General features: G+C 44.1%; 1 protein-coding gene across 1 annotated transcript; it reads left to right on the forward strand.

The window, feature by feature from the left end:
- Window positions 1-1,332: 1,332 nt before the first annotated feature.
- Window positions 1,333-19,763, forward strand: ACBD3 (acyl-CoA binding domain containing 3). The gene is made up of 8 exons (XM_064648100.1): window positions 1,333-1,606; window positions 8,923-9,064; window positions 10,046-10,186; window positions 10,919-11,077; window positions 12,876-13,050; window positions 15,679-15,871; window positions 16,551-16,835; window positions 17,638-19,763. Exons 1-8 carry the CDS (start codon window positions 1,348-1,350, stop codon window positions 17,847-17,849), a joined length of 1,566 nt encoding a protein of 521 aa, XP_064504170.1. The 5' UTR covers window positions 1,333-1,347; the 3' UTR covers window positions 17,850-19,763.
- Window positions 19,764-20,679: the final 916 nt, after the last annotated feature.

A 20,679-nucleotide genomic window follows, 5' to 3' on the forward strand; every position in this document is an offset into this window, starting at 1 on the left:
ACTAGGCAATGTGACAGACTTCAGGGGATAACCCCAGAAAAGGGCGAAGGATTTGGTGAAGCCTGGGGACAGGAGGGACTCCCCACCCCCAAACCGAGTTTCAGGAGGCTGCAGAGCTGTGCTGTTCTCTTCCTTTGCATTGGCTTCACGAACCACCAGACAGGGATGTGCCACTTCCCAGGTGTGCAGCCTGCATCTCGGTTTGGGTGAGAAACGTGACCAAAAGCACTCCATGCTAACACAGCCCCTCTCGAAATCCTGCAAGGAGGATTGCTTGTGCTGGGAATAAACCTCCTCAGCCATGCATGGGAGCAACTCTCTCCCCTTACACAGCACATGATAATAGTAGTATTGTGAGTGGTGTTTCATGGTCACAAGGGAGTGAGCTAATTGCAGATACAGCTCTTGGAGAAGTAATTGCCTTGTGCTCTTTTTTTCCTTCTCTAGCTCATTTCTTTCCTTTCCTGTGTGAGGCCTGAAGCACGATTCCTGGAAGAGGAGGAAGAGAGGTCAGCGACAGACCCCACACCCCCTTCTTCTGGAGCAAAAGGATTTCAGTCTGTGACATGACAGGATAACAGAATAATTGGGGTTGGAAGGGACCCCTGGAGATCATCCAGTCCAAACTCCCTGCCAAGGCAGGGTGACCTAGAGCAGGTGATAGGAGCTCATCTAGGTGGGTTGTGAACGTCTCCAGAGAGGGAGACTCCACAACCTCCCTGGGCAGTCTGTCCCAGTGCTCTGCCACCCTCAATGTAAAGAAGTTCTTGTGTTTTAGTTTATGGTTATGTCTCCTTGTCCTGTCGCTGGGCACCACTGAAAAGAGCCTGGCACCATCCTCCTGACACCCGCCTTTGCGATATTATATGCATTAATGAGATCCCTTCTCCGTCTTCTCTCAACTAAGCAGGTCCAGCTCCCTCACGAGAGATGCTACAGACCCCTAATCATCTTTCTGGCCCTTCGCTGGACCCTCTCCAGTAGCTCCTTGTCTTTCCTATGCTTTCAGTCTGCGACTTAACGCCGTCGAAAAATCATTATCCCTTCTACTGAGCAACCAAACAGCGCTGACAAAGTGTCCAGCGGCGGCTCCCCCAGACACTCCCGTCACCCGGGATTTGCAGGGGGCGAAGCTCCCCAAACTGCTGGTGAGGGCAGTGACCCCGAGGGAAGGAGGCGAGTTCACTTCCAGCCCCATTCCCGGGCGCTTCCCGTGCCCCCGGAGCGGGGCCGGGCGGGGCGGGGCCGTGGGCGGTCCCGGAAGATCCGGGTCGGAGGGGACGGGAAGTCGGGACGTGGCCGCCGCAGCGGAGCAGGAGGCGGAGGGCGGGCGGGAGGCGGCGGAGGATGGCGGCGGTGCTGAGCTCGGACCGGCTCGAGGTCTCGGTGGACGGGCTGACGCTGAGCCCCAACGCCGAGGTGCCGCCCTGCGAAGCGCGGCCGGCGCAGGGCGAGCCGGCGGCGGGGCGGGGCCGGCCGGGCCCCGGTGCTCCCGGCGCGGCGGAGGCCGGCGGCGAGGCGGCGGAGGAGGCGGCGCTGAGCCTGGAGCGGAGCTGGGGCTTCGCGCTGGAGGAGCTGTACGGGCTGGCTCTGCGCTTCTTCAAAGGTGAGCCCCGCCGCAGCCTGGCCCCACAGCCCCGGCACGGGCCGGGGGAGCCACTGGGCCCGGGGCAGCCTCGGGCGGCATCGCCCGGGCCGGACTGCGGGGCGCAGGGGGAGCCCCGGAGAGCCGCGGAGGGCGGCCCCGGGGGGGGACTCGGTGTGCCGGGCGAGGGGCGAGCAGCATGTCCCGGCGTCGGAGGCGGCTCCCGGGGATGCGCTTTTCCTTGTTCCTCGGGACGCGAGCCGAGGCGGGCGGCGGCAGAAGGGCCGGGAGAGGCTGCCCTGGGCCGCGGGGCCGGCAGGGCACTGCCGGGGGATTGCAGCGCCCGACCTAAAAACGGAGCTACAGAGGTCCTTGCTGGCGGCAGGGGAAGGCACAGCTCGCAGACGTGGGCGAGGAGCGCTCGCTCTGAGCGGTGCCGTGTCTGCTGGCAGCCGGGATCCCGGCGGGAGGTGTCGGGCCGTCTCCGCAGGATGCCAACTCCGGGGCTGGCTTTGCTGCTTCAGGACGCGAGGACGTAGTCTTTAGCTGCGGCGGGGGAGCTTTAGGTTGGACATTGGGAAGAATTTCTTTACAGAAACGCTGATTAAACGTTAGAATGGACTGCCCAGGGAGGTGGTGGAGTCACCCTCCCTGGAGGTGTTTAAGGAAAGACTGGAGGTGGCACTTGATGCCGTGGTCTACTTGACGTGGTGGTGTTCGACCATAGGTTGGACTCGATGATCTGAGAGGTCTTTTCCGACCTGATTGATTCTGTTTGCCGTCATGACTCCCGCAGGCAGCTGGGCCAGGCAGCAGTGAAATACCCAGGGTAGACCTGGAGTGTTTTTCCTGGGATTCCCTGTATCCAGGTTTGCATCTGCAGGAAGCCAGAGGTACCTTGCCACTCTTGGTTTCTTCAGGAGAAGAAAATCAGCTGTGTGGTTTAGAGAAGAGCTGTGTTCGCTGTAGCACTGTGTTCAGCACGTTGAGTGATGTGTCGCTCCAGAGGATTTCAGGCAGCTGCTGCTTCATGTGGGGTGCAGAGCAGGGTGTCCAGCAACGTGCCTGCACTAGGGAAGACAGCTCTGTACTTGGAAAGGTCAGTCTTGCGGCAGTCAGTTGTTAGATGACCTCCCAGAAAGGCGCTCTCTTCTGAGGGGAAGCATTGCTGGCAGGTGGAAACTCTGCTGGAAGGACAAAGTTGTCTGTTTTCTTCACATTGCTTGAGTTGTTTGGAGCATGTAAGGCTTTAAGCAGTTTCTTGAGCCCTGGTTCTTTGACCCTGTTCTAACGCCCTTCCACAAAGCATTTTGTTAGCATGCTAATGTACAGAGATATTACTTTTTTAAGCTGTATAAACACCCAGAAGAGATCCTAAAATCTTGATTTTTTTTTTTTTAATTTATTTCTCCTTTGTATCAGAACCTGCTACGACTGGTTATCAGGAAGCATTGTACCTTCTATCTCTTTTTTCTTTCTGTAAAACGAGTTGCTTAGAAGAATACTGGTTTGGTTTAATGAGTGTTTGTTCTTAAAACATGATGGAAAAAGAAACATCTCTGCAGCAGCAAATTCCTTGTCTCAGTCAACTGTGGTCTTACTCTGTCTTGGGCTGAATATTCTACTGGAACCTGTATTTAGGGTATGAAAATTACACACCGTGAGTGAATTTATCTGCGTTATTGCTATGTAGATAAGCAATGCCCTGTATCTATTATATCATATTTTAATGGAATTTATGCTCAAGTTTATCTCCTTTTGGATGGTGAAAAGTCAGTGTAGTGTTACTTGTGTGTAGGTTCCAGTTCCTTGCATTGTCTTGTCTCAGCAGCGGTTTTTTTTTGTTGCTCTCCTTTTAATCAAAACTAAATATCAACATGTTTCGACGTACTGCTGCTCCTTTTTTAGCCTTCTGCAATTTCTTGTAACTCATGGTTTTATTTAAAAGAGGAGAATTTTCCACGTTGTACTGAGTTGTCAGACTTTCCAATAAAGACCTTATTTCTCTATCCTTATGGCTGGAGTAACTCACACAAAGTCATTGCCCATCATTTCATCTGTAGCTTTTTTCCTGAAAGTGACGTAACACGAGGATTTTTATTTATAGATGGGATGGTGAGTTACAGGAGCTTGTAATACTTGGGTTACTGATTCTGCCAGCTTGTTCTATATCTGCATGGCTCCAAAAATAATTGGTCTCGTTTCCAAATGATTTTCATGCATCCACTGTCAAAACAACTGTGGGAGTGGGCACGCTTGTTTAGCAGCCTTGTACATGCCAAGGAGCAAATATGGATTCCTCCTGTACTTCAAGTAGCAACATATGAGGCATCTGAAGATTCCCCGATGTTAATAGGTCAAAGCTGAGACCTTGTTCGTCGTCATTCTTCTAAAACTGTGCTGATTTGGAGATAGAGGTGGCTCTGAAAAACTTCCGTGGAATAAACGAGTGACTCGGAGCAGTAATAGTTTGGGAGAATGATGGTATCTGGTTTAACTATGGTGATTGGGATGGAAGGATCTTGGGTCGGGATGCCAGAGGAGCCCTGTGTGAGGTCAAAGGGTAAGCAGCAATCTCTAGTTAAGCAGCTTCCTTTCTGCTTCAGTGTGCAGACGGAGTTGTCTGTAACTCATTATGCACTTTCTTCCTAGAAAAGTTGAATGTGATCAAAATACTTCAGATTTACCTGTTACAATGACTGCTGACACTTGCCTGTGGTGGCATATTGCAGGGAACAGAATTGCTCAAAGACAAGACAGGGAGGGAGGGACATAAACAATGTGCAAAATGCAACTGAACTAGGCTAGGATACTGAAGAGACTCAAGAGCTACTTTATCTTGTCTCTGATAAAGACAGATCTAAAGCAGATCTAAAACACTTGACCCTGTGTCACTTCCACTGTCAGGCCTTAGGCTGTGCAGGAGATGTGCACTACCTTTTTTTAGCATTCATAATGGCTTGTGAAGAGAGCTTTTCAGAAGAACAGAGGCGTAGAAAATAGATGGTAATAGTGTTCCAGTCCATTTTTCTGTGGGAAACCAGAGCCTTCTTTCCCTTATGCACTCTTTCCCTTACTGCTCCGTCGAGCCTAGTGCAGGTCGACCAGTGTTTTGGCTTGCCGTTAAGAAGCTGCTCCACTGTGCTGGATCCAGTGTACAGTGGAGAACACAGTCATGTTACAGTCATTGTGTATTTCTTTGTCTCTAGGACTGTCTGTAATTGTGAGCCCTGGGGCAGCTGACAGAGTACAAGTGTCTCTGATGGCTTATTCTGCTCGTTGAGCTGGTACAAGCTATGCCAGTGAAGGCAGCCTGTTCAAGATGTAAGTTGTGTCCTGCAGTAGGAGACATTGGCTTGCATAATTCTGCCAGCAATTATCTTCCAGGATCAGCCTGGCGTTGTTGTTTTCCACATCCTGTCATTGAAATACCATTGCACCCAACCTTCAATATATGACAGTCCCTGAAGTGTTCATGCACTGTCTAAAGTGATTTGCAGTGCAACACATCTGAGTAGACAGTACACAAACCATATCATTTTAGTATCTAAAAGCTTTCCTGGAATGTTAAGTACTCCAATTTTCTTTGACTGCTCAAGTTATTTCCTCTTATCCTAACAAGAATGCATCTTCAACCTCAGCAGAACATCATTCTGAATTAATTGTTTGACCTCTTTTTTTTGAGCACTAATTTGATGGCATGATTGTAATTCATAAGTTAAGTAGGCTCTTTTTTTCAAGATATGAAAACCCCTATAACTTATCTACATTTGTGAAGTTGAGCTTTGATCATGTTTAATTGGAAGGGCTGGTTGGTAATTCTTCTGGTGAGGCAGAACACCTTTAGGAGAGGAGAATTAGGAGTATAAGAGCGTACTGGGATCTGCAGTAGCAGTTCAGTCCTCGCACTTCTCAGTTTTGGTCTTGCTCATTAAAACTTTGCAAGTGAATAGAATTAACATATGTTACTTCTGCTTTTAAGAGCTGAGGTGAAAAATCACATTTCACAAACTTTTCTAGCTTCTTCTAGATGACTTGACCTAATGCCATCCCACAGGAATTAGGTGTTTAGAGTGGGTGAAGCTGGAGAAGAAGGTGCAGCACGTTGTGCCATGTTTCTTACAGGGGGAAAAAAAATCAGAATTTACACACGAGTAACAGTGTCTTGCACAATACAGTCTCTTAAGCATAGTTCTTAAATTCCTTTGAGTCTAAATTTGTGGGCTTTTGTCAATTCATGTCAATAATACAGTGCCACATAGTGGCATAAGCCCCTGTTACCAGCCTCTCATTACTATAGCAGCTTCATCTTTCTGTTGTGTTTGCAGGCTGAGCCTCTCTCAGGACCTCTTGGGTCAGGCATACCGGTGGCGTAGGGAGCGTTGTGTAGTTGCTGTATTACTGCTGTGCACACACATCCTTTGGATTTCTCAGTGTGTTCCCTAGAGCTTCAGCTTCCTGACAGCTGTGTTAGGTGTGTGGGTAATGCCTGCTTAAGTGGTACGTTCACGGATGCTTGAATAGATTTGGCAGTTCTACTTGTCTGGACACACTAATGCGCTTTTTGGCGTATTCGACTCTGCAGATGAGTTCAGGTCCTCTGGTTCAGTTAAACAGCAACAATTCCAAATCTTCGGGATGATTATGCAGCGTGGTTCATGCTGAAGAATTCAACTGAAAAATAAGTAGTGTACAACTTCACTGTCTGACTGGCTCCAAGTGTTTTTCTGATAATTTGCTTCTAATCTGCATTATCTACAAGTCACTGAATGCCTCTCATACTTTTCTCATCTGTCTGTTTTCCTCTCTTATTTAACTTGTTTGTTGTTCTTCCCTTGGGTCACCATTCTTCGTAAATGCAGATTTTGGCTTCTCTCAGTAATTAGGGCATGAGGTCTGACTTCTCTGTTCTGTGAGAATGCAGATGTGCTGTGCATAGCATGGGAAATGATGGGGGTTTTTTCACTCTAATTCTCTTCAGAAGTGAATTCAAATACTGATGAAGTTATCTGGCTTAGGCAGCAGTCTAGTACATTAAATAGGTATGTTTTTTGGCAGACAGCTGTAGGTACACAGGTTGTCCAAGGTAAACTATGCTATAGGGACCCCTTGAGAATCATACTTTGCTCAAAAGTCTGGCAAAATTTCAGTTGAGTGCCCTTGTCAATTGACATGCTTTTAGCACAGTGCCCCAGGATATTAAGTATTATTTCAAAGCACGTGCTGTTTATTGAGGCTAATGGAAGTGCTTGTTACCTAATGAGTAAATTCCGAGTTAAATACGAAGTTTGAAGAATTGAGGAAAAGCCAAAGGGCTCTTTGGGAGGCCTGAGAGCAGGAGACCAAGACCCATGGAGAGAGTTTACCAGCATGTAGTGATTTGCATCTCTTAAGGATCATAGACTTGGGGTGGGAAGGGACTGCTGGGGATTGTCAGGTTTAGCCCTCCTGTTTCAGATCAGGCTTTGTGGAACTGTCTCCATTTGGGTCTTGAATATCTGCTATCATGGAGACTTAAAAACTCTGGACACTGGGTTCCGATGCTTGATCACTCTCAGTTAAAAATCAAAACAAAATATTAAAAAAAAAACCCAAAACAACCAAACAAAAAAACCCAACAAAAATGTTTAAGTGGCATTTCCTATATTTCGGTTTATGCCAGCTGCCTCTTGTCCTTTCACTGTGTACCACTGAGTAGACTCTGGTTCAGTTTTTATATCCCCCCTTCTCCACTAGATATAGCTGGAGATATCTCTCCAGCTATTTTTGGAAATAGTTATTTTTGTGGAGAAAGGCTTCTGTTTTTGAGGCTGGTAGCTATATTTGCTGTAAGGTTGTGGGACACTGGAACAAGAGCAAATACTTCAGATTCTGCAAGAGTGATGTGGACCTCTAGGAATTGGTAATAAGTAACTAAATATTTGCCTTCCTAATCATTTGATTCTGGCTTCAAAACAAATGGCATACATGTTCCTTGTGATGTTTTAACTGAGTAAGTCCAATAACGTACTGAACTTTCTCTGTCAGAAATAGAGCTTCTTGCTGTGACCTGCACACACTTTCCCTCTGGGATTGTTTCTGATTTCCAGAAGTATGTGTTCTCAGTTTCTTGATAAGCTGTAAGTAGAGGTATTTTCCATCCTCTCTTGTTCTAAGATTTGCTTTGCTTCCTGTTCATACCTCTGTTCACAAGCATCAGCCAAGCAATTTTGCAATACGTGTCAGCTCTGAAATTTAGGTGTGGACTGTTCAGTTTGGGGCTGTAAACAACTTGCTCCAAAGGAGAACTGGAAACTAGTGGCAGCTCTGCCTCCAGCTCCTGACTACCCAGAGAGCACTACAGTCATGAAGTGACTATCGCTTACCTCTGGTAATAGCTTCCTCATTTCAGCCCTTCCAAAAGGAGATGATGCTTATTTATTTGTTTTCCTGTTCAAGACAAATGTCTTTTCTTAATGAGCAGTGTAGCTGCATATAGCAGTGCTGTTTCTGTGATTTGTTTTGACAGTTTAAATGTGCTGAGATAAATCCTAGCTGACTAATTCATATATCTTTTTTAAATCAATGCCAGACTCTTCTTACCTGTAAATGTGCAGCGGGATCTAACCTGGAATGCTTCAGAAGGAGTTGGTGTGGAGCCACTGGAATACGTTCAGGCTTATGTTGCCTTATTCTTACATCCAGAGCTCTCTGTACATGTTGATGCTGATGGAGTCAGCTCTAAGGTTTTTCATTGTGATGGGCTATTCCAGCTGCCTTGGCAAAGTGCAGCAATCAAATTCCCTCAAGGAGAACTTTCCTTAAGTCTGATTTTTTGTCTGTGCAGTTTTCCTTGCCTTCCACCTTGGTTGTTCTGCTTTCATTGGTGTGAAGAGCAAAAGGAGAGCAATCTATAAAGTTAACATCACATCGTTCCTTGTGGAAAATCCTTCCTATCCACACTAGAGGAGACTTGGCAGACACACTTGAATTCAGTTGGGGTTTTTAAATGTTTTGGAGATGTAGATCTATATGGTACAATGTTCAACAAATTAACAAATATTTGTGGTAACTTATTAGCTAAGATTGGCTGTAGATAGTATGATGAAAACATGTAGATAGTATGAGGAAAAACATTTCACAATGAAGTTTTAGCAGCTGAAATGGATGTGTTTCTTCTAGACAGATCTATATTTTATTTGAATAGAGCTGTCGTAATTTGTCTAACCTTTTGTGACTTGACTTACTTATTCTTTTTTTATGGAGAAAATTATGGTAATGGTTATACAAAATCCTCTTTCCTCTCCTGTGTTTAATCAATTAATCACAACAGTGAAATTTTCTTTTTTTTCCTACAGAAAAAGATGGCAAAGCCTTTCATCCAACCTATGAAGAAAAGCTCAAACTCGTGGCACTGCACAAGCAGGTTCTGCTGGGACCTTACAACCCTGACACTTGCCCTGAAGTTGGATTCTTTGATGTGCTGGGGAATGATAGAAGGTAAAAGGGCTGGTGCTTTTGTTGGTCTTAACTCTGCATTTCCTGTCTGAAGATAACATCATCCAATTTCTGCAAGAAGAGTACAAGTATGTGGGTTATCTCAGTGTGTGTGCTAATGGAAAGTGCAAGTGGCCTCTTCAAATACATCTCAGAATTCTTGAGTCACAGTTGAGTACAGGAACTAACAGATGGGTTTTTTCAGCCGCATTAGAAGATGCTGCTGTGCAGACAGTCCAGTTTCTCATAGCAGTTTAAGGCTGCATTAAAGTGCAGGCCCATGTTTCATCCTAACTCCATGCCAGGGTTACAGCAGGCCAAGCCTTTTGCCAGTGGTAGAAGCATTCACCATAGCTTGTCCTAATACCAAAGATAATTTCTGAAATTAGACACCTGATGCATTCACACTGAGTAAATTTTTTATGAGATCTGGGCAGTCTCAGGTGTGTCTCTGGTATTGCTTGCAGTTCAGGCTGCACTCCTCATATTCATTGTTGCTATTTCTCGTGTGAAGTCAATGTGCAACACAGCAGTGGCTTCTCTGAGCTGGACCCAGTGCACTGCTTTTGGACAAATGGATATAGCTTTCCTTAGGAAGAACCAAGCTGTTGCTTTTAACTAACTGGAGCGCTGTAATCAATAGTTGTTACCATGTTTGTTCGTTCAGGAAAGTGTATACTTTTTTTTTCACAAACTAGAGTGCAAGAAGGGTAAAAAAATACATCAGATTCACTTGTAGCTGGGAAGTTTTTTGACATAGTTCAGAATTCAAGGTAAGAACTGAGTTAGGTCTGTTTGAAAGAGTTGTTCTGATGCAGGCAGTGGTGTCTTTGGGGAGAAGTTGTTGGTTCTCTGAAACTGCATATGATCAAGTTTGGTCCCTGGTCTTCCAACTTCTTTTTCTTTGCCGTGTTCTCAGTTCACTAATGATGTGAAAAGAGTTGAGTCTTGTGTTATTTCAGGTGATTTCTCTCTTTTTCTCAGGAAGGAATGGGCTGCTCTTGGAAACATGTCAAAGCAAAAAGCTATGACAGAATTTGTCAAGCTCCTACATAGGTGCTGCCACTTGTTTTCAACGTATGTCACTTCCCACAAGATAGAGAAAGAAGAGCAAGAAAAGAGAAGGTAACATTTGAGTGCTTTGGTGTTGGTGTATATTGTGTAACTCTTGACCTGTGGAGAGTATCACAGCTGGCCTAGGCTGAAGTTATCTTAGGAAGATAAATACTTGAAGTTTAGGTGGCCGTGGTGCCATTTGATCTCTTTAAGCCTTTTTACTTTGTCAGAAATGAATGATTGTTTCTGAGATGAAGACAGCTAAAATATAAGGAATTATAAAAATTTTGCTGATACTGTCATCTACTTAAGTAGAGATGCTTCACAAAATGTCTGTCCCAATTTCTGTGGACTAAATTGTCAGGTGTTTTAAACTCCTAGTATGGGTTAGCAACTTGACAAAGGCTGTCTTATTATTGCTCACGTGTCATGTGGTTGTTAAACTGTAGTATCCACATCATTATTCAACATGTGTTAAAGCTTGGAAGATGTGTTTATAAGGTTTTCAGGCAATTTTTTCTACTGCCCTCTGCTACAGATAGCATAGTAACAGGTTAGCATGAATATCAAATTGTGACACAGGATTTACACCTGTCATGCTGCTGAGCACAGTAAAACTGTACAATAATGTGTTTTCTTCATGTGTCCGATAAGACGCTTCTCCAGGCCAGTTTAAGTGGGAGGAGATCATACCGCCCAAAAAGCCTTATTGGCAGGCAAAAAGCAGGCTACAGCATGTTGAAAATAACTCATCCTAGGACTCTAGGAATGCTGAAATAGCTTATTGAGTGGATGTTGCAGAAGAGAAGAGGAAGAACGAAGGCGGCGTGAAGAGGAGGAGCGTGAGCGTTTACAAAAAGAAGAAGAAAAGCGTAGGCGAGAAGAGGAGGAAAGACTGAGAAGGGAAGAAGAGGAGAGGAGGAGAATAGAGGAGGAACGACTTCGGATGGAACAACAGAAGTGAGTAGCAGAAGCAAACAACACTTAAAATAACTGCATTGCACTTGAGACAATTGTATCTGTTTAAATGGTTCTGCTAAAGGTCAGAGCACTCGAGCCTGGCAGTAACATTTGCATCCTTAGTTAAGAGGGACACGGTTTGCAGAAAAAAATTATCCTAACATGTTATTGTATGCAGCTTTCTCAGATGAAAGTGCCAGAGAAGCTTTGTTTAAAGAGAAGCTCTGGAGGTTTTGGGGTTCAAGGGCTGAACCTCATGAAAACTTGTGGTTCTGCTTCTTAAATGATTAATGCTACATTCAGCTGAGTAGAGCTGTGTCCAGCTGGAAGTGTTGTTTGAACTGTGACTTGAAAGTTTCTTAACTTGTCACAGAAGGCAGAGCCTTGGAAATTGGATAACTGCAGTTCAGGGGAGTACAGAATTCACATTCAAATGCACTTAATCACTGTTTGTAGCCTGAATTAAATTGTTTACTTGGAATATAAGCTCTAGTTGTATTTCATTGTTCCCATCACATGCAGATGCTGAAAATGTGGATCTGGCTTTGCACATGTAATATTTAAGGGAGCAGTAAAGCTGTTCCACATCAGTCAACAGTCATTTTCCATAATAAAAGTGTCTTTGCAGGGGGTGTCTCTGAAGTAGATCCTGTACTTGCTATGTAGTGGGTTTGAGAAGGGAGCAAATAATTAATCCACAAGTTTTACTGTTGGTGTAACATGGTGAGAGCCAGAAGAGTGTAAAAGAGAGACATAGATTAACAGATTAAAGTGTTGCACAATGCTAAGTAACAAGAAGTGTGGTATGCCTTGAAGCTAAGAGGGATTTTTACAGGAATAAGAGTTGTGTATTAAGTGGTTGTAGAAGGTTACAGAGACAAAGAATTCAGGCAGAAAAGGAATGTGGATACTTATGTACCGACCAAGTGTATCTAAACTGGTCATAGTTTGCTGAAAAGTATTAAATCTTGCTCTTTAGGACGGAAAAGGAGTGGGAAGGAAAAAATTACTTCTTCGTTTGTGTAATACTTCTTTCTTCCTCTGAAACATTGATAGCTGGTTACTGATGGATGTAACATGTGAGACAAACCCTGGATCTAGCTAGTAGTTTACTCTATAGTTTCTATTAATCTTTTGGGGAGAGGATCAAAACTGAGTCTGCACATAAGTTACCCATGTGTTCCTGAAGTTTCAGCAGTTGAGTTTACTGGAGGTGCAGGTGCCCTAGCTGGCAGCATTATTTTTTTTTTTTTTGTTCCTGAATTAGTCCACTGTCAGTCATGTTTTTCATACTTGTTTGCATACTGGCCGGGGAAATTAAGATAGTCATGTGGTATGTTTTTCTTAGACTTACCAAAAAGCATTGGCATGCTGTACCACAGCAGTTTTGTTCTTATCAATATTTGTAGGTCCGCTAGAAGGATGTTTTCTGGAAGAGCCACATGTGAATTTTTTCCTTTGCTTGATGGAGAAATTTAGCCATGCATTTTTTGTAGCCTTACCTCTTTATCAGACTACAGATTTAGAATTATGTAAGAGGTCTTGTTGTTTTAACGTTTGATGTTTCCAAACATTGGGTAGAAATTGTTGCTTCCTTCTGTATATTCTCAGCATATTTTTTAGGCAAATTCACATTTGCATTAGATCTGGGCACTGCTCTATTATGTAGATTTATTTTAATTGGGTTTTGCAGGAACAGAATTAACTGTCTTTGAGGCCACTTAAGTCATTTAAATACAGGGATTTCCCCAATACCCTCAGCTGCTTGTAATCTGCTACTCTCCTCCCACCAATCCAGGCAGCAGATAATGGCAGCTCTGAACTCCCAGACTGCCATTCAGTTCCAGCAATATGCAGCCCAGCAGTATCCGGGCAACTATGAGCAGCAGCAGATCCTGATTCGGCAGCTCCAGGAACAGCATTATCAGCAGTACATGCAGCAGTTGTATCAAGTCCAGCTCGCACAGCAACAGGTATGGCTGACCAGCCGAGAAACTTGGATTTTGTGTCCCAGGCTGTCACTGGGAGGTGTTGCCTTGACTGCTGTTATCTCCTTGAAAAGATAATTGCTGCGAGGAGAGCTATGTGCTAGTGAGTAATGCTGCTTCAGATTCAAACACCAAAGCCCCTTTATTTGATCTTTTCGAGTAGTTTCCTGAAGCAGCTGTTAATGAAGAAAATTCTAAGCAGTCTTTACTAATGACTTGGTCCGATATTATTATTGGAGACCAATGTGAAACACTCTGCTGCAGCATCAGTGGTGTGTGTGTAATTTAATGGGGGTACATACCAGTGCATCTGAGCATGAACAGACCTACTCAGGTGACTTTCCCTGTAGGTATGAAGATCTGTGCAGAGCAGCAGGCTTTGTTCAGCCCTGTGTTTCCAGCTGAGCATGCAGCACTGATGCATCACTACTGGGTTTGAGATTGCTCCTCCCTGCCAGCTTGAGCTCTCCTGACTTCTCTCTCCTTTTGCATCTATTGTCTGACATCAGTGTCTGATGAAGTTGCTTGCCTGCAATAAGCTGCTTGTGAGTTGGGTGGGAGGACTGACTGTAACTGCCAGCCTGAGGTCTATTCTTGAGCTAAGGACTTAAAATACAGTAATTAATTTCCTGTTAAGTCATTTGCATTTTGTTGAGGCTGATGCCCCCAGCAAAGAAACGTTCAAGGAAGGAAGCCATGTGAACCTCATGAAGTTCAAGAAGGCCCTGCACCTGGGTCAGCTCAAGGCACTCTCCATTATCAGTACAGACTTGGGGGTGAATGGATTGAGAGCAGTCCTGCAGAGATGGGCTGGTGAATGAAACACTGGATATGAACTGGCAATGCAGTTCATATCCAGAACTTAATTGCAGCCCAGAAAGCAAATCATATCCTGGTATGCATAAAAACAAATGTGATTAGAAGGTTGAGGGACAGAGATGATTCTCCCCACTCTATTCTGCTCGCATGAGACCCCCACCCTGGAATGCTGCATCCAGCTCTGGGTTCTCTGACATAAGAAGAACATGGACCTGTTTGAGCAGGTCAAAAGGAGGGCCAAGAAGATGCTCAGAGGGCTGAAGTGCCTCTGCTGAGGAGACAGGCTGAGATAGCTGGGGTTGTTCAGCCTGGAGAAGGGAAGGCTCTGGGGAAACCTCATTGCAGGCTTTCAATGTCTAAAGGGGCTTATTAGAAACATGAAAAAAGACCTTTTTACCAGGGTCTGTAGTGACACGACAAGGGGCAAAGGTTTTGGTCTGAGAGAGCGTAGGTCTAGATTGAACATAAGGGAGAATTTATATTTTTTTACAGTGTGGGTGGTCAGACACTGGCACAAGTTGCCCAGAGGAGCTGTGGGAGGCCTGTCCTTGGAACTGTTAAGGGCCAGGTTTGATGGAGCTTTGAGCAGCCTTATCTAGTGGAAGGTGTCCCTTCCCATGGCAGAGTGTTTGGAACTAGATGATGATTAAAGCTCCCTTCCAAGCCAAGCCATGATTTGATGGAGTTCAAGTGGTATAGAAAGCTCTATACCACTGTTCTAGTTGCTCTTGAAGATTATGCGCCCTTGGTACCAATGCTTTGGTGTCATAGTGGTAAGCAAAAGCTACAGCTTCATCAGACTTGGGCTTGATGTCTTCTGTAGTTGATGCTGCTCCCTTGAGACTGAGGTGTAGGAGAAGCTCCTGCCAGATTTTTCCAGTGCTGTTAACACTGCTCCTTTAGATCATGGCTGGCTGCTTTCTACGCACAGAAGACCTAATGCCCTCCAAAACCCAGGCAAAAACAGCCTTTCCTTTATATAATGGCTTACAAAATAATCCTGCCAGGCAATGAAGCTGATCTTTCAAATCTCTACTTGGGCAACTCATGCAGAGGAAAACATGAAAAAGAAGCATGTAACAGAGCTAAAATTATCTAATCCAAGTCTGGACTCCCCTGAAGACTCACATAGCTTCCATAACACTTCCAAGGAATGCTTTCTGTGTGGATGCCTGTGACTCAGCTGCATTGGGATCTGTTGGTGCAGTTACAAAGTGCTGTTCTCCCATGGTGGCTCACAGATCGGCTTGTGATGCAGTTAGTTTTGGAAAGGCTGTATGCAATAAGGTTTTAGAAAAGTTCTCACCACTTTCAGTGATGTAGTAGAACTGCTGTAGTAGAAAGTGGATCTGGACAGCATCTGTACAAGTGCTCAGATTTTAAATTTAACTAATGTTTGACTGTATTGTCTTCATACTCCTGCAGGATACCTATAATCCATTTGCTCATCAAAATCTCATTGTTATTATTAGGAATATATGTTATAGGAATGCAGAACTTCCACAGTTACGTGCAGGAGTTTATTGTGTGTACCCTAATTAATTTGATTTTTTTTTTTTTTGTTCAGATTGTATCCACCAGTATAGAACAAAGTGGCTTCACTTCCCTCGATAAAAAGTAGATGTTATTCTCACTGGTTAATGTGTGCTGCTTCTATCTTTTGAGTCAAGCTCCCTTGTGGGGTGCAGGGCGAGATTTTTTCTTTTAAGTTGTCTTTACACCTTCTGCTGGAAGGTATAAAACTGACATCTTGTGAGGGTTTGGCTTTCCTTGACTTAATTTCTGTCATTTTAGGCAGCCTTACAAAAGCAGCAGGAGGCAGTGGTGGCAGCGACAGGAGCACCTCTGACTACTGCATCCAAGGTGAATACACCTGCCCCAGGGGACACCCCATCTATTAATGGGCAGGCCAGTGCACACGCAGACAGCCCCGAAAAAGAGTTGGATCCAGAGGCTTTGGAAGAAGCACTGGAAAATGGACCAAAAGGTAGGACTAGCTAGACTTCTTAATTAAAAATAAATAGCAAAAGCCCTTCTTATGATTCAGGTGTCTTAAGACATGATGGTTACTGTGGTTCTTTGCTTGGCTTCATTGGGCTATGGAAAAGCTAGGTTTGATTCCTGGGTCTGCTGTCTCTCAATGCAGAGCAATATTGTATAGGCAAAACAGCTTTGGGAGGGGAGGAGAAGAGGAAGCAACAAAAGTATTTCAGCAGAGCCGATGGGATCCAGAACCTCCTTTCACTCTGAACTTGAAGGAAAGGAGCATAAAAGTTCTAGCACAAAAGCTGTTCTGGGCAGAAATACGTTCAATCTTATGTGAACTCAGGTTAAAACTGATTAAAGATCCTTTCAGTGAAGGGTTCTGTGCAGTATAAACCTGTCACCTGTGGCAGTACATCTGTCTTCTGAGTCTTTTCTGTCTAAGCACTGTTGGTTTAAATGTGACTGATGGGGGAACTGGTAGCATTTAGTTTTATAACTAAATTTGCCCTGCATTTCGTACATGTTTTCAGTGTTGAAACCTGCTTCTTCAGTTAAAAAAAATTACTTGGAAGCAAATCTGATGCTTGTGGTCCTCAAATGCTCTCAAGGCACACTTAAGTGTCCAGCATAAATAACTGAAAAAAAACCCCTAACTGGAGTATTTCCTCCCATCTCTGCAGATTCTGTTCCAGTGATAGCTGCCCCATCAATGTGGACACGACCCCAGATAAAAGACTTCAAGGAAAAAATCCGTCAGGATGCAGACTCTGTGATCACAGTGGGCCGAGGAGAAGTGGTTACAGTCAGAGTACCAACTCACGAAGAGGGGTCTTACCTCTTTTGGGAGTTTGCTACAGACAATTATGACATTGGTTTTGGGGTGTATTTTGAATGGACAGACTCCCCTAATACTGCAGTCAGTGTGCATGTCAGCGAATCCAGTGATGATGAGGAGGAAGAGGAAGGTAAGCATGCTGATTTATATAAACTGTCAGAGTTTGCTGTGAGGGAAAACCCCAACTGATTGTCTTGTGTAATTTCCTGGCTTCCCTGGCTTACATTTTTCTGGAATCATGCTTTCAATTTTGAATAGGAAGTGCAGTTCTGAAAGTACCTTCAGTCACCTCCTTTGATCAGAGATAGGTTCAAGGAGTTGAATCTGGAGAAATCCTTTTCCTAAGTCAACTACTCAGTAAGCTAGACTGAAACCTGTGCCATAATAAAGCACAGTGGATGTGCACGCTGAAAACCTTAAGAAAAATCCTGCCCTTGAGGCTTCAGCAAAACAGCTTCAAAGAGCAATACTGTCAGTGGCTGGGACACAAGTCACAGCCTTTGCCTGCGGGGGAGTCTGGCAAACCATCACAAAAAGTGTTTTGCAGTGAGCATGTGATTTGCTTAGAAGGAGCTGCCCTGATATAGGAAGCAGTGGCTTTCTGGGAATTACTACTAACTAATCTCTAGTAGTAAGTATGTCAGGTCAGTAGCAGACAGTGTGGGGTAATGTGTTACTGAAAAGTAGAGCTTGGCATCTCTACAAACTGACCCAGCTTTCCTGGAGAGATGGATGTGGTGAGTTTTAATATCAAGCTGTATAAATTACAGTAAAGTGATTGTACTTACTGTTCCTCCTGCTTCTGGGTGCTTTAGCCACAGCCTTGGTTTGAATCTCTTTAACAAAGGGTGCCTTGTCCACTGTAGATCAGTCTGACTTTCTCTCGTAAAGCGTCCACCCATGTTAACTGACACCCTTCTTTTCTCTTGTAGAAAATACTAGCAGTGAAGAAAAAGCCAAAAAGAATGCCAACAAGCCTCAGCTAGATGAAATAGTGCCTGTGTACAGACGAGACTGTCATGAAGAAGTGTATGCTGGCAGCCACCAGTACCCAGGGAGAGGAGTTTATCTTCTTAAATTTGACAACTCCTACTCTCTATGGAGGTCAAAAACAGTTTACTACAGAGTTTATTATACTAGATAAAGGTGTGGCTGTGTCTGAGGCTGGGCTGTGCAGAAGATGTCATTTTATTTGGAATTTTCTTCAAGCATAATGGATCCTTTTGAGTCTGTGTTTTATCCTGTCTGTATCTGTATGGTTTGTGTGAACTTTTAACAAGTAGACACTGGGATCTTCCTGCTCCATGACACTAATGCATATTGCATTGGGCTTAACACAGGATCTCCCTAACCTATTTGGGGATTGGAGTTAACCAATGGAAGTCATTGGCTCCAGTGCTAAGGTCACATCAGTTGCATTTGTTAGAGTCTCATGAAAAAGGGGGAGGGAGTTGCTGGTTCACTGGCTGGGTGATCTGATGTTTCCAGGTCTGGATGCTTTGAATAACTTGTTAACGGTTAATTTAAAGGTCCCATCAATAACTGGTAGATTTGGATGCAGTTTGCTGTGTAGCAAGTTTCTCTTAACTGTAATTGAATGTCAGATTTTTTTTTACACCATTAAAACTTGAAACTTTAAGTTGATGCAGTTTAGAAACAAGTTGTCTCACTTCTGTCCTCATCAAAGAAACATTCAGTTCCTTAAACCAGTGTAGTGTCTAAGACAAGGATGATCAGCATTCTGAGAGTACAGCAAATAACCTCTTCTGAAGGTGTAAACTGAACGACAATTAAAAGTGTATGTTACAAGAAGAACCTTAATCTCTGCCCCACTGCTAACTCTAAAATAAAAAAAAGTCATTTTTGATGCAATTGACTTAGAACCAAGGGCACAAACTGTTTCTGAGTTTGATGGGTTTTTAGTGGGGTAGACTTTAAGAAAAAGAAGTCTACAGGCTTGAAACCAGTTTTCTGCACAGCGTTCTGGTTTGTTTTTGTAAGACCTGAATAAGCATGCTGTGCATCTGAAGAGCAGTAAGTCACTTTGATAAAGTATAGGAGTTAATGTTGCACTAATTGCAGAAATCACTGCCACTCCATTTTAGTCTGAACTGGTGATACTGGGGTGTGAACTTTCTGCTTTAATTTGTAACTGTCAGCAGAAAGGCAGAGTGCACATACAGATACTTAACGTAGCTTTAATCTCAGTTTCATATGGTTTGGTTGGGGCATTTTGTATTTTGTACAGTGAAAAAAACGCAGGTGGCTACTTGGCTTGAGGCTGCAGTAAGAATCCACACCCCCCGGGGCCCAGGGGTGATGTGTTGCAATAATGACTTGTGCAAGTGCTCTGCATGGGTAATGCACTTTGTTGCTGAAAGGAAAGGGTTACTTTGGGTCTCAGATCAGCTCTTGCAGTAAGACTTCCATTGATTAGCTGCAGCATGTGCAGTTTCACGGCAAATGATGTTGAGTTTGCGGGATTTGTTTGAATAATCAGTTTGTACATACATGATACTTTTACTTTTCTCATACCAACCGTGGAGATACTTCTCCTAGAGTGCTTAACTTGTCATCTTGCTTTTGGTTCAGCAACACCGTACCAGCTTATAGCTAGTTAGTGCTGCTTTATCCAAAAACACTGTACAATGTTCTGCTCTTGTGTACATACAGTATATAAACCATGACTTTAGAAAGTACCTTGCTTTTAAAGGAAACTGTATTTAATGTAAAAAAAACCACAAAAAAAGAAACAAAAAAACCCAAACAAACACCTTTTAAAAAGGCAGGCACTAATATATTTCTTCTGGTCTTCAATTTACATTTTTTTTTTGTCCATACAAAAATGTTACAACTTTTTCCTCTAAGAATATTTGTTCTTGGGAGCGGTGTTTGTCGCTTTAAATGGCAGCACTTACTGTCATGTGTTGGATGTTAGAACTTTTACGTTTTCAGACTTTTTTTTATTGCCTCTGGCTGTTGATTAGTACAGTACAAGTGCGATTTCAAGATACCTTGAGATAGTATTTAATCCTAATTAAAAGACATTTATCTGTAATGCTGTTGGCTTTTTATTAATTTGCAAATCTTGGCATTGCTGTTTATGGCTACTGAGCTAAGATAAGCTTGTCACCTTCCCCCTCATTTTTAAAGGCTCAGTACCATGCTCACACTGTGGTCTTAGCAGCCAAATTGCTCGGGCCAAAGGCTCTGCACAAGAATGTCTCTGGCTCGCTGGATGAGGCCATCTGTCAGTGTTGGAAGAGCCCAGCTTGAACTGCATCATCGCTTTGGTTTTTGAATGGGTAGCAGAAGGGGTTGGATGTGGGCAGCTAGAACCTGTAAGCTCTCTTTCTGCCGAGAAGAAAAGCACCTGCCTTTCCCCCCGAGGCTTAATGAACCCAGACCCCGAGGGCAGCAGGGGCTGGGTGAGTTGTCCTGAGAAGCCTTTGGCCCGAAGGGCAAGAGACAGGCAGGACCATTTACAGTTTAGATTGAACAGGAAGAAAAGCAAGGACCTAGAGGCAAAAAGGCAAGTTATTCCAAGGTTTCTGTTGGCCAAAATCACCCTTTACTGCTTACCTGCTGCTGGTAAGTAGCTTATCCCAGATCTGAGGCTGCAAGTAGGTTGTGCACTAGTTTGGTCCGTGGCCCCATCTGCCCCTGTAGACGGCAGCCTCTCAAGCTGGTGCTCTCAGATTTCACCTGAGGAGCAGAAATCTCTTCAGAGAGAACAAAACAAGTGCTGTGCTGTGAGAGGCAAGATGCTGAGAAGTTCAATGTACTGTAGTCTGAGTTTGTTACAAGCTCATTTCACGTGAAATGTGCAACTGCATTGAAAACCGAAGTAATTACAGCAGCAAGCCTACCCCAGTTGGGCCTATTTTACCTGTCTCATTCATGTATAAATTCCCCTTTCTCCAATTAAAAGTGAAGCACCGTGCTCCTTGCAGCTCACTCAAGGCAGCTCTCTT

The sequence above is a fragment of the Pseudopipra pipra genome, chromosome 3, assembly GCF_036250125.1.
Source record: "Pseudopipra pipra isolate bDixPip1 chromosome 3, bDixPip1.hap1, whole genome shotgun sequence".
NCBI lineage: Eukaryota > Metazoa > Chordata > Aves > Passeriformes > Pipridae > Pseudopipra > Pseudopipra pipra.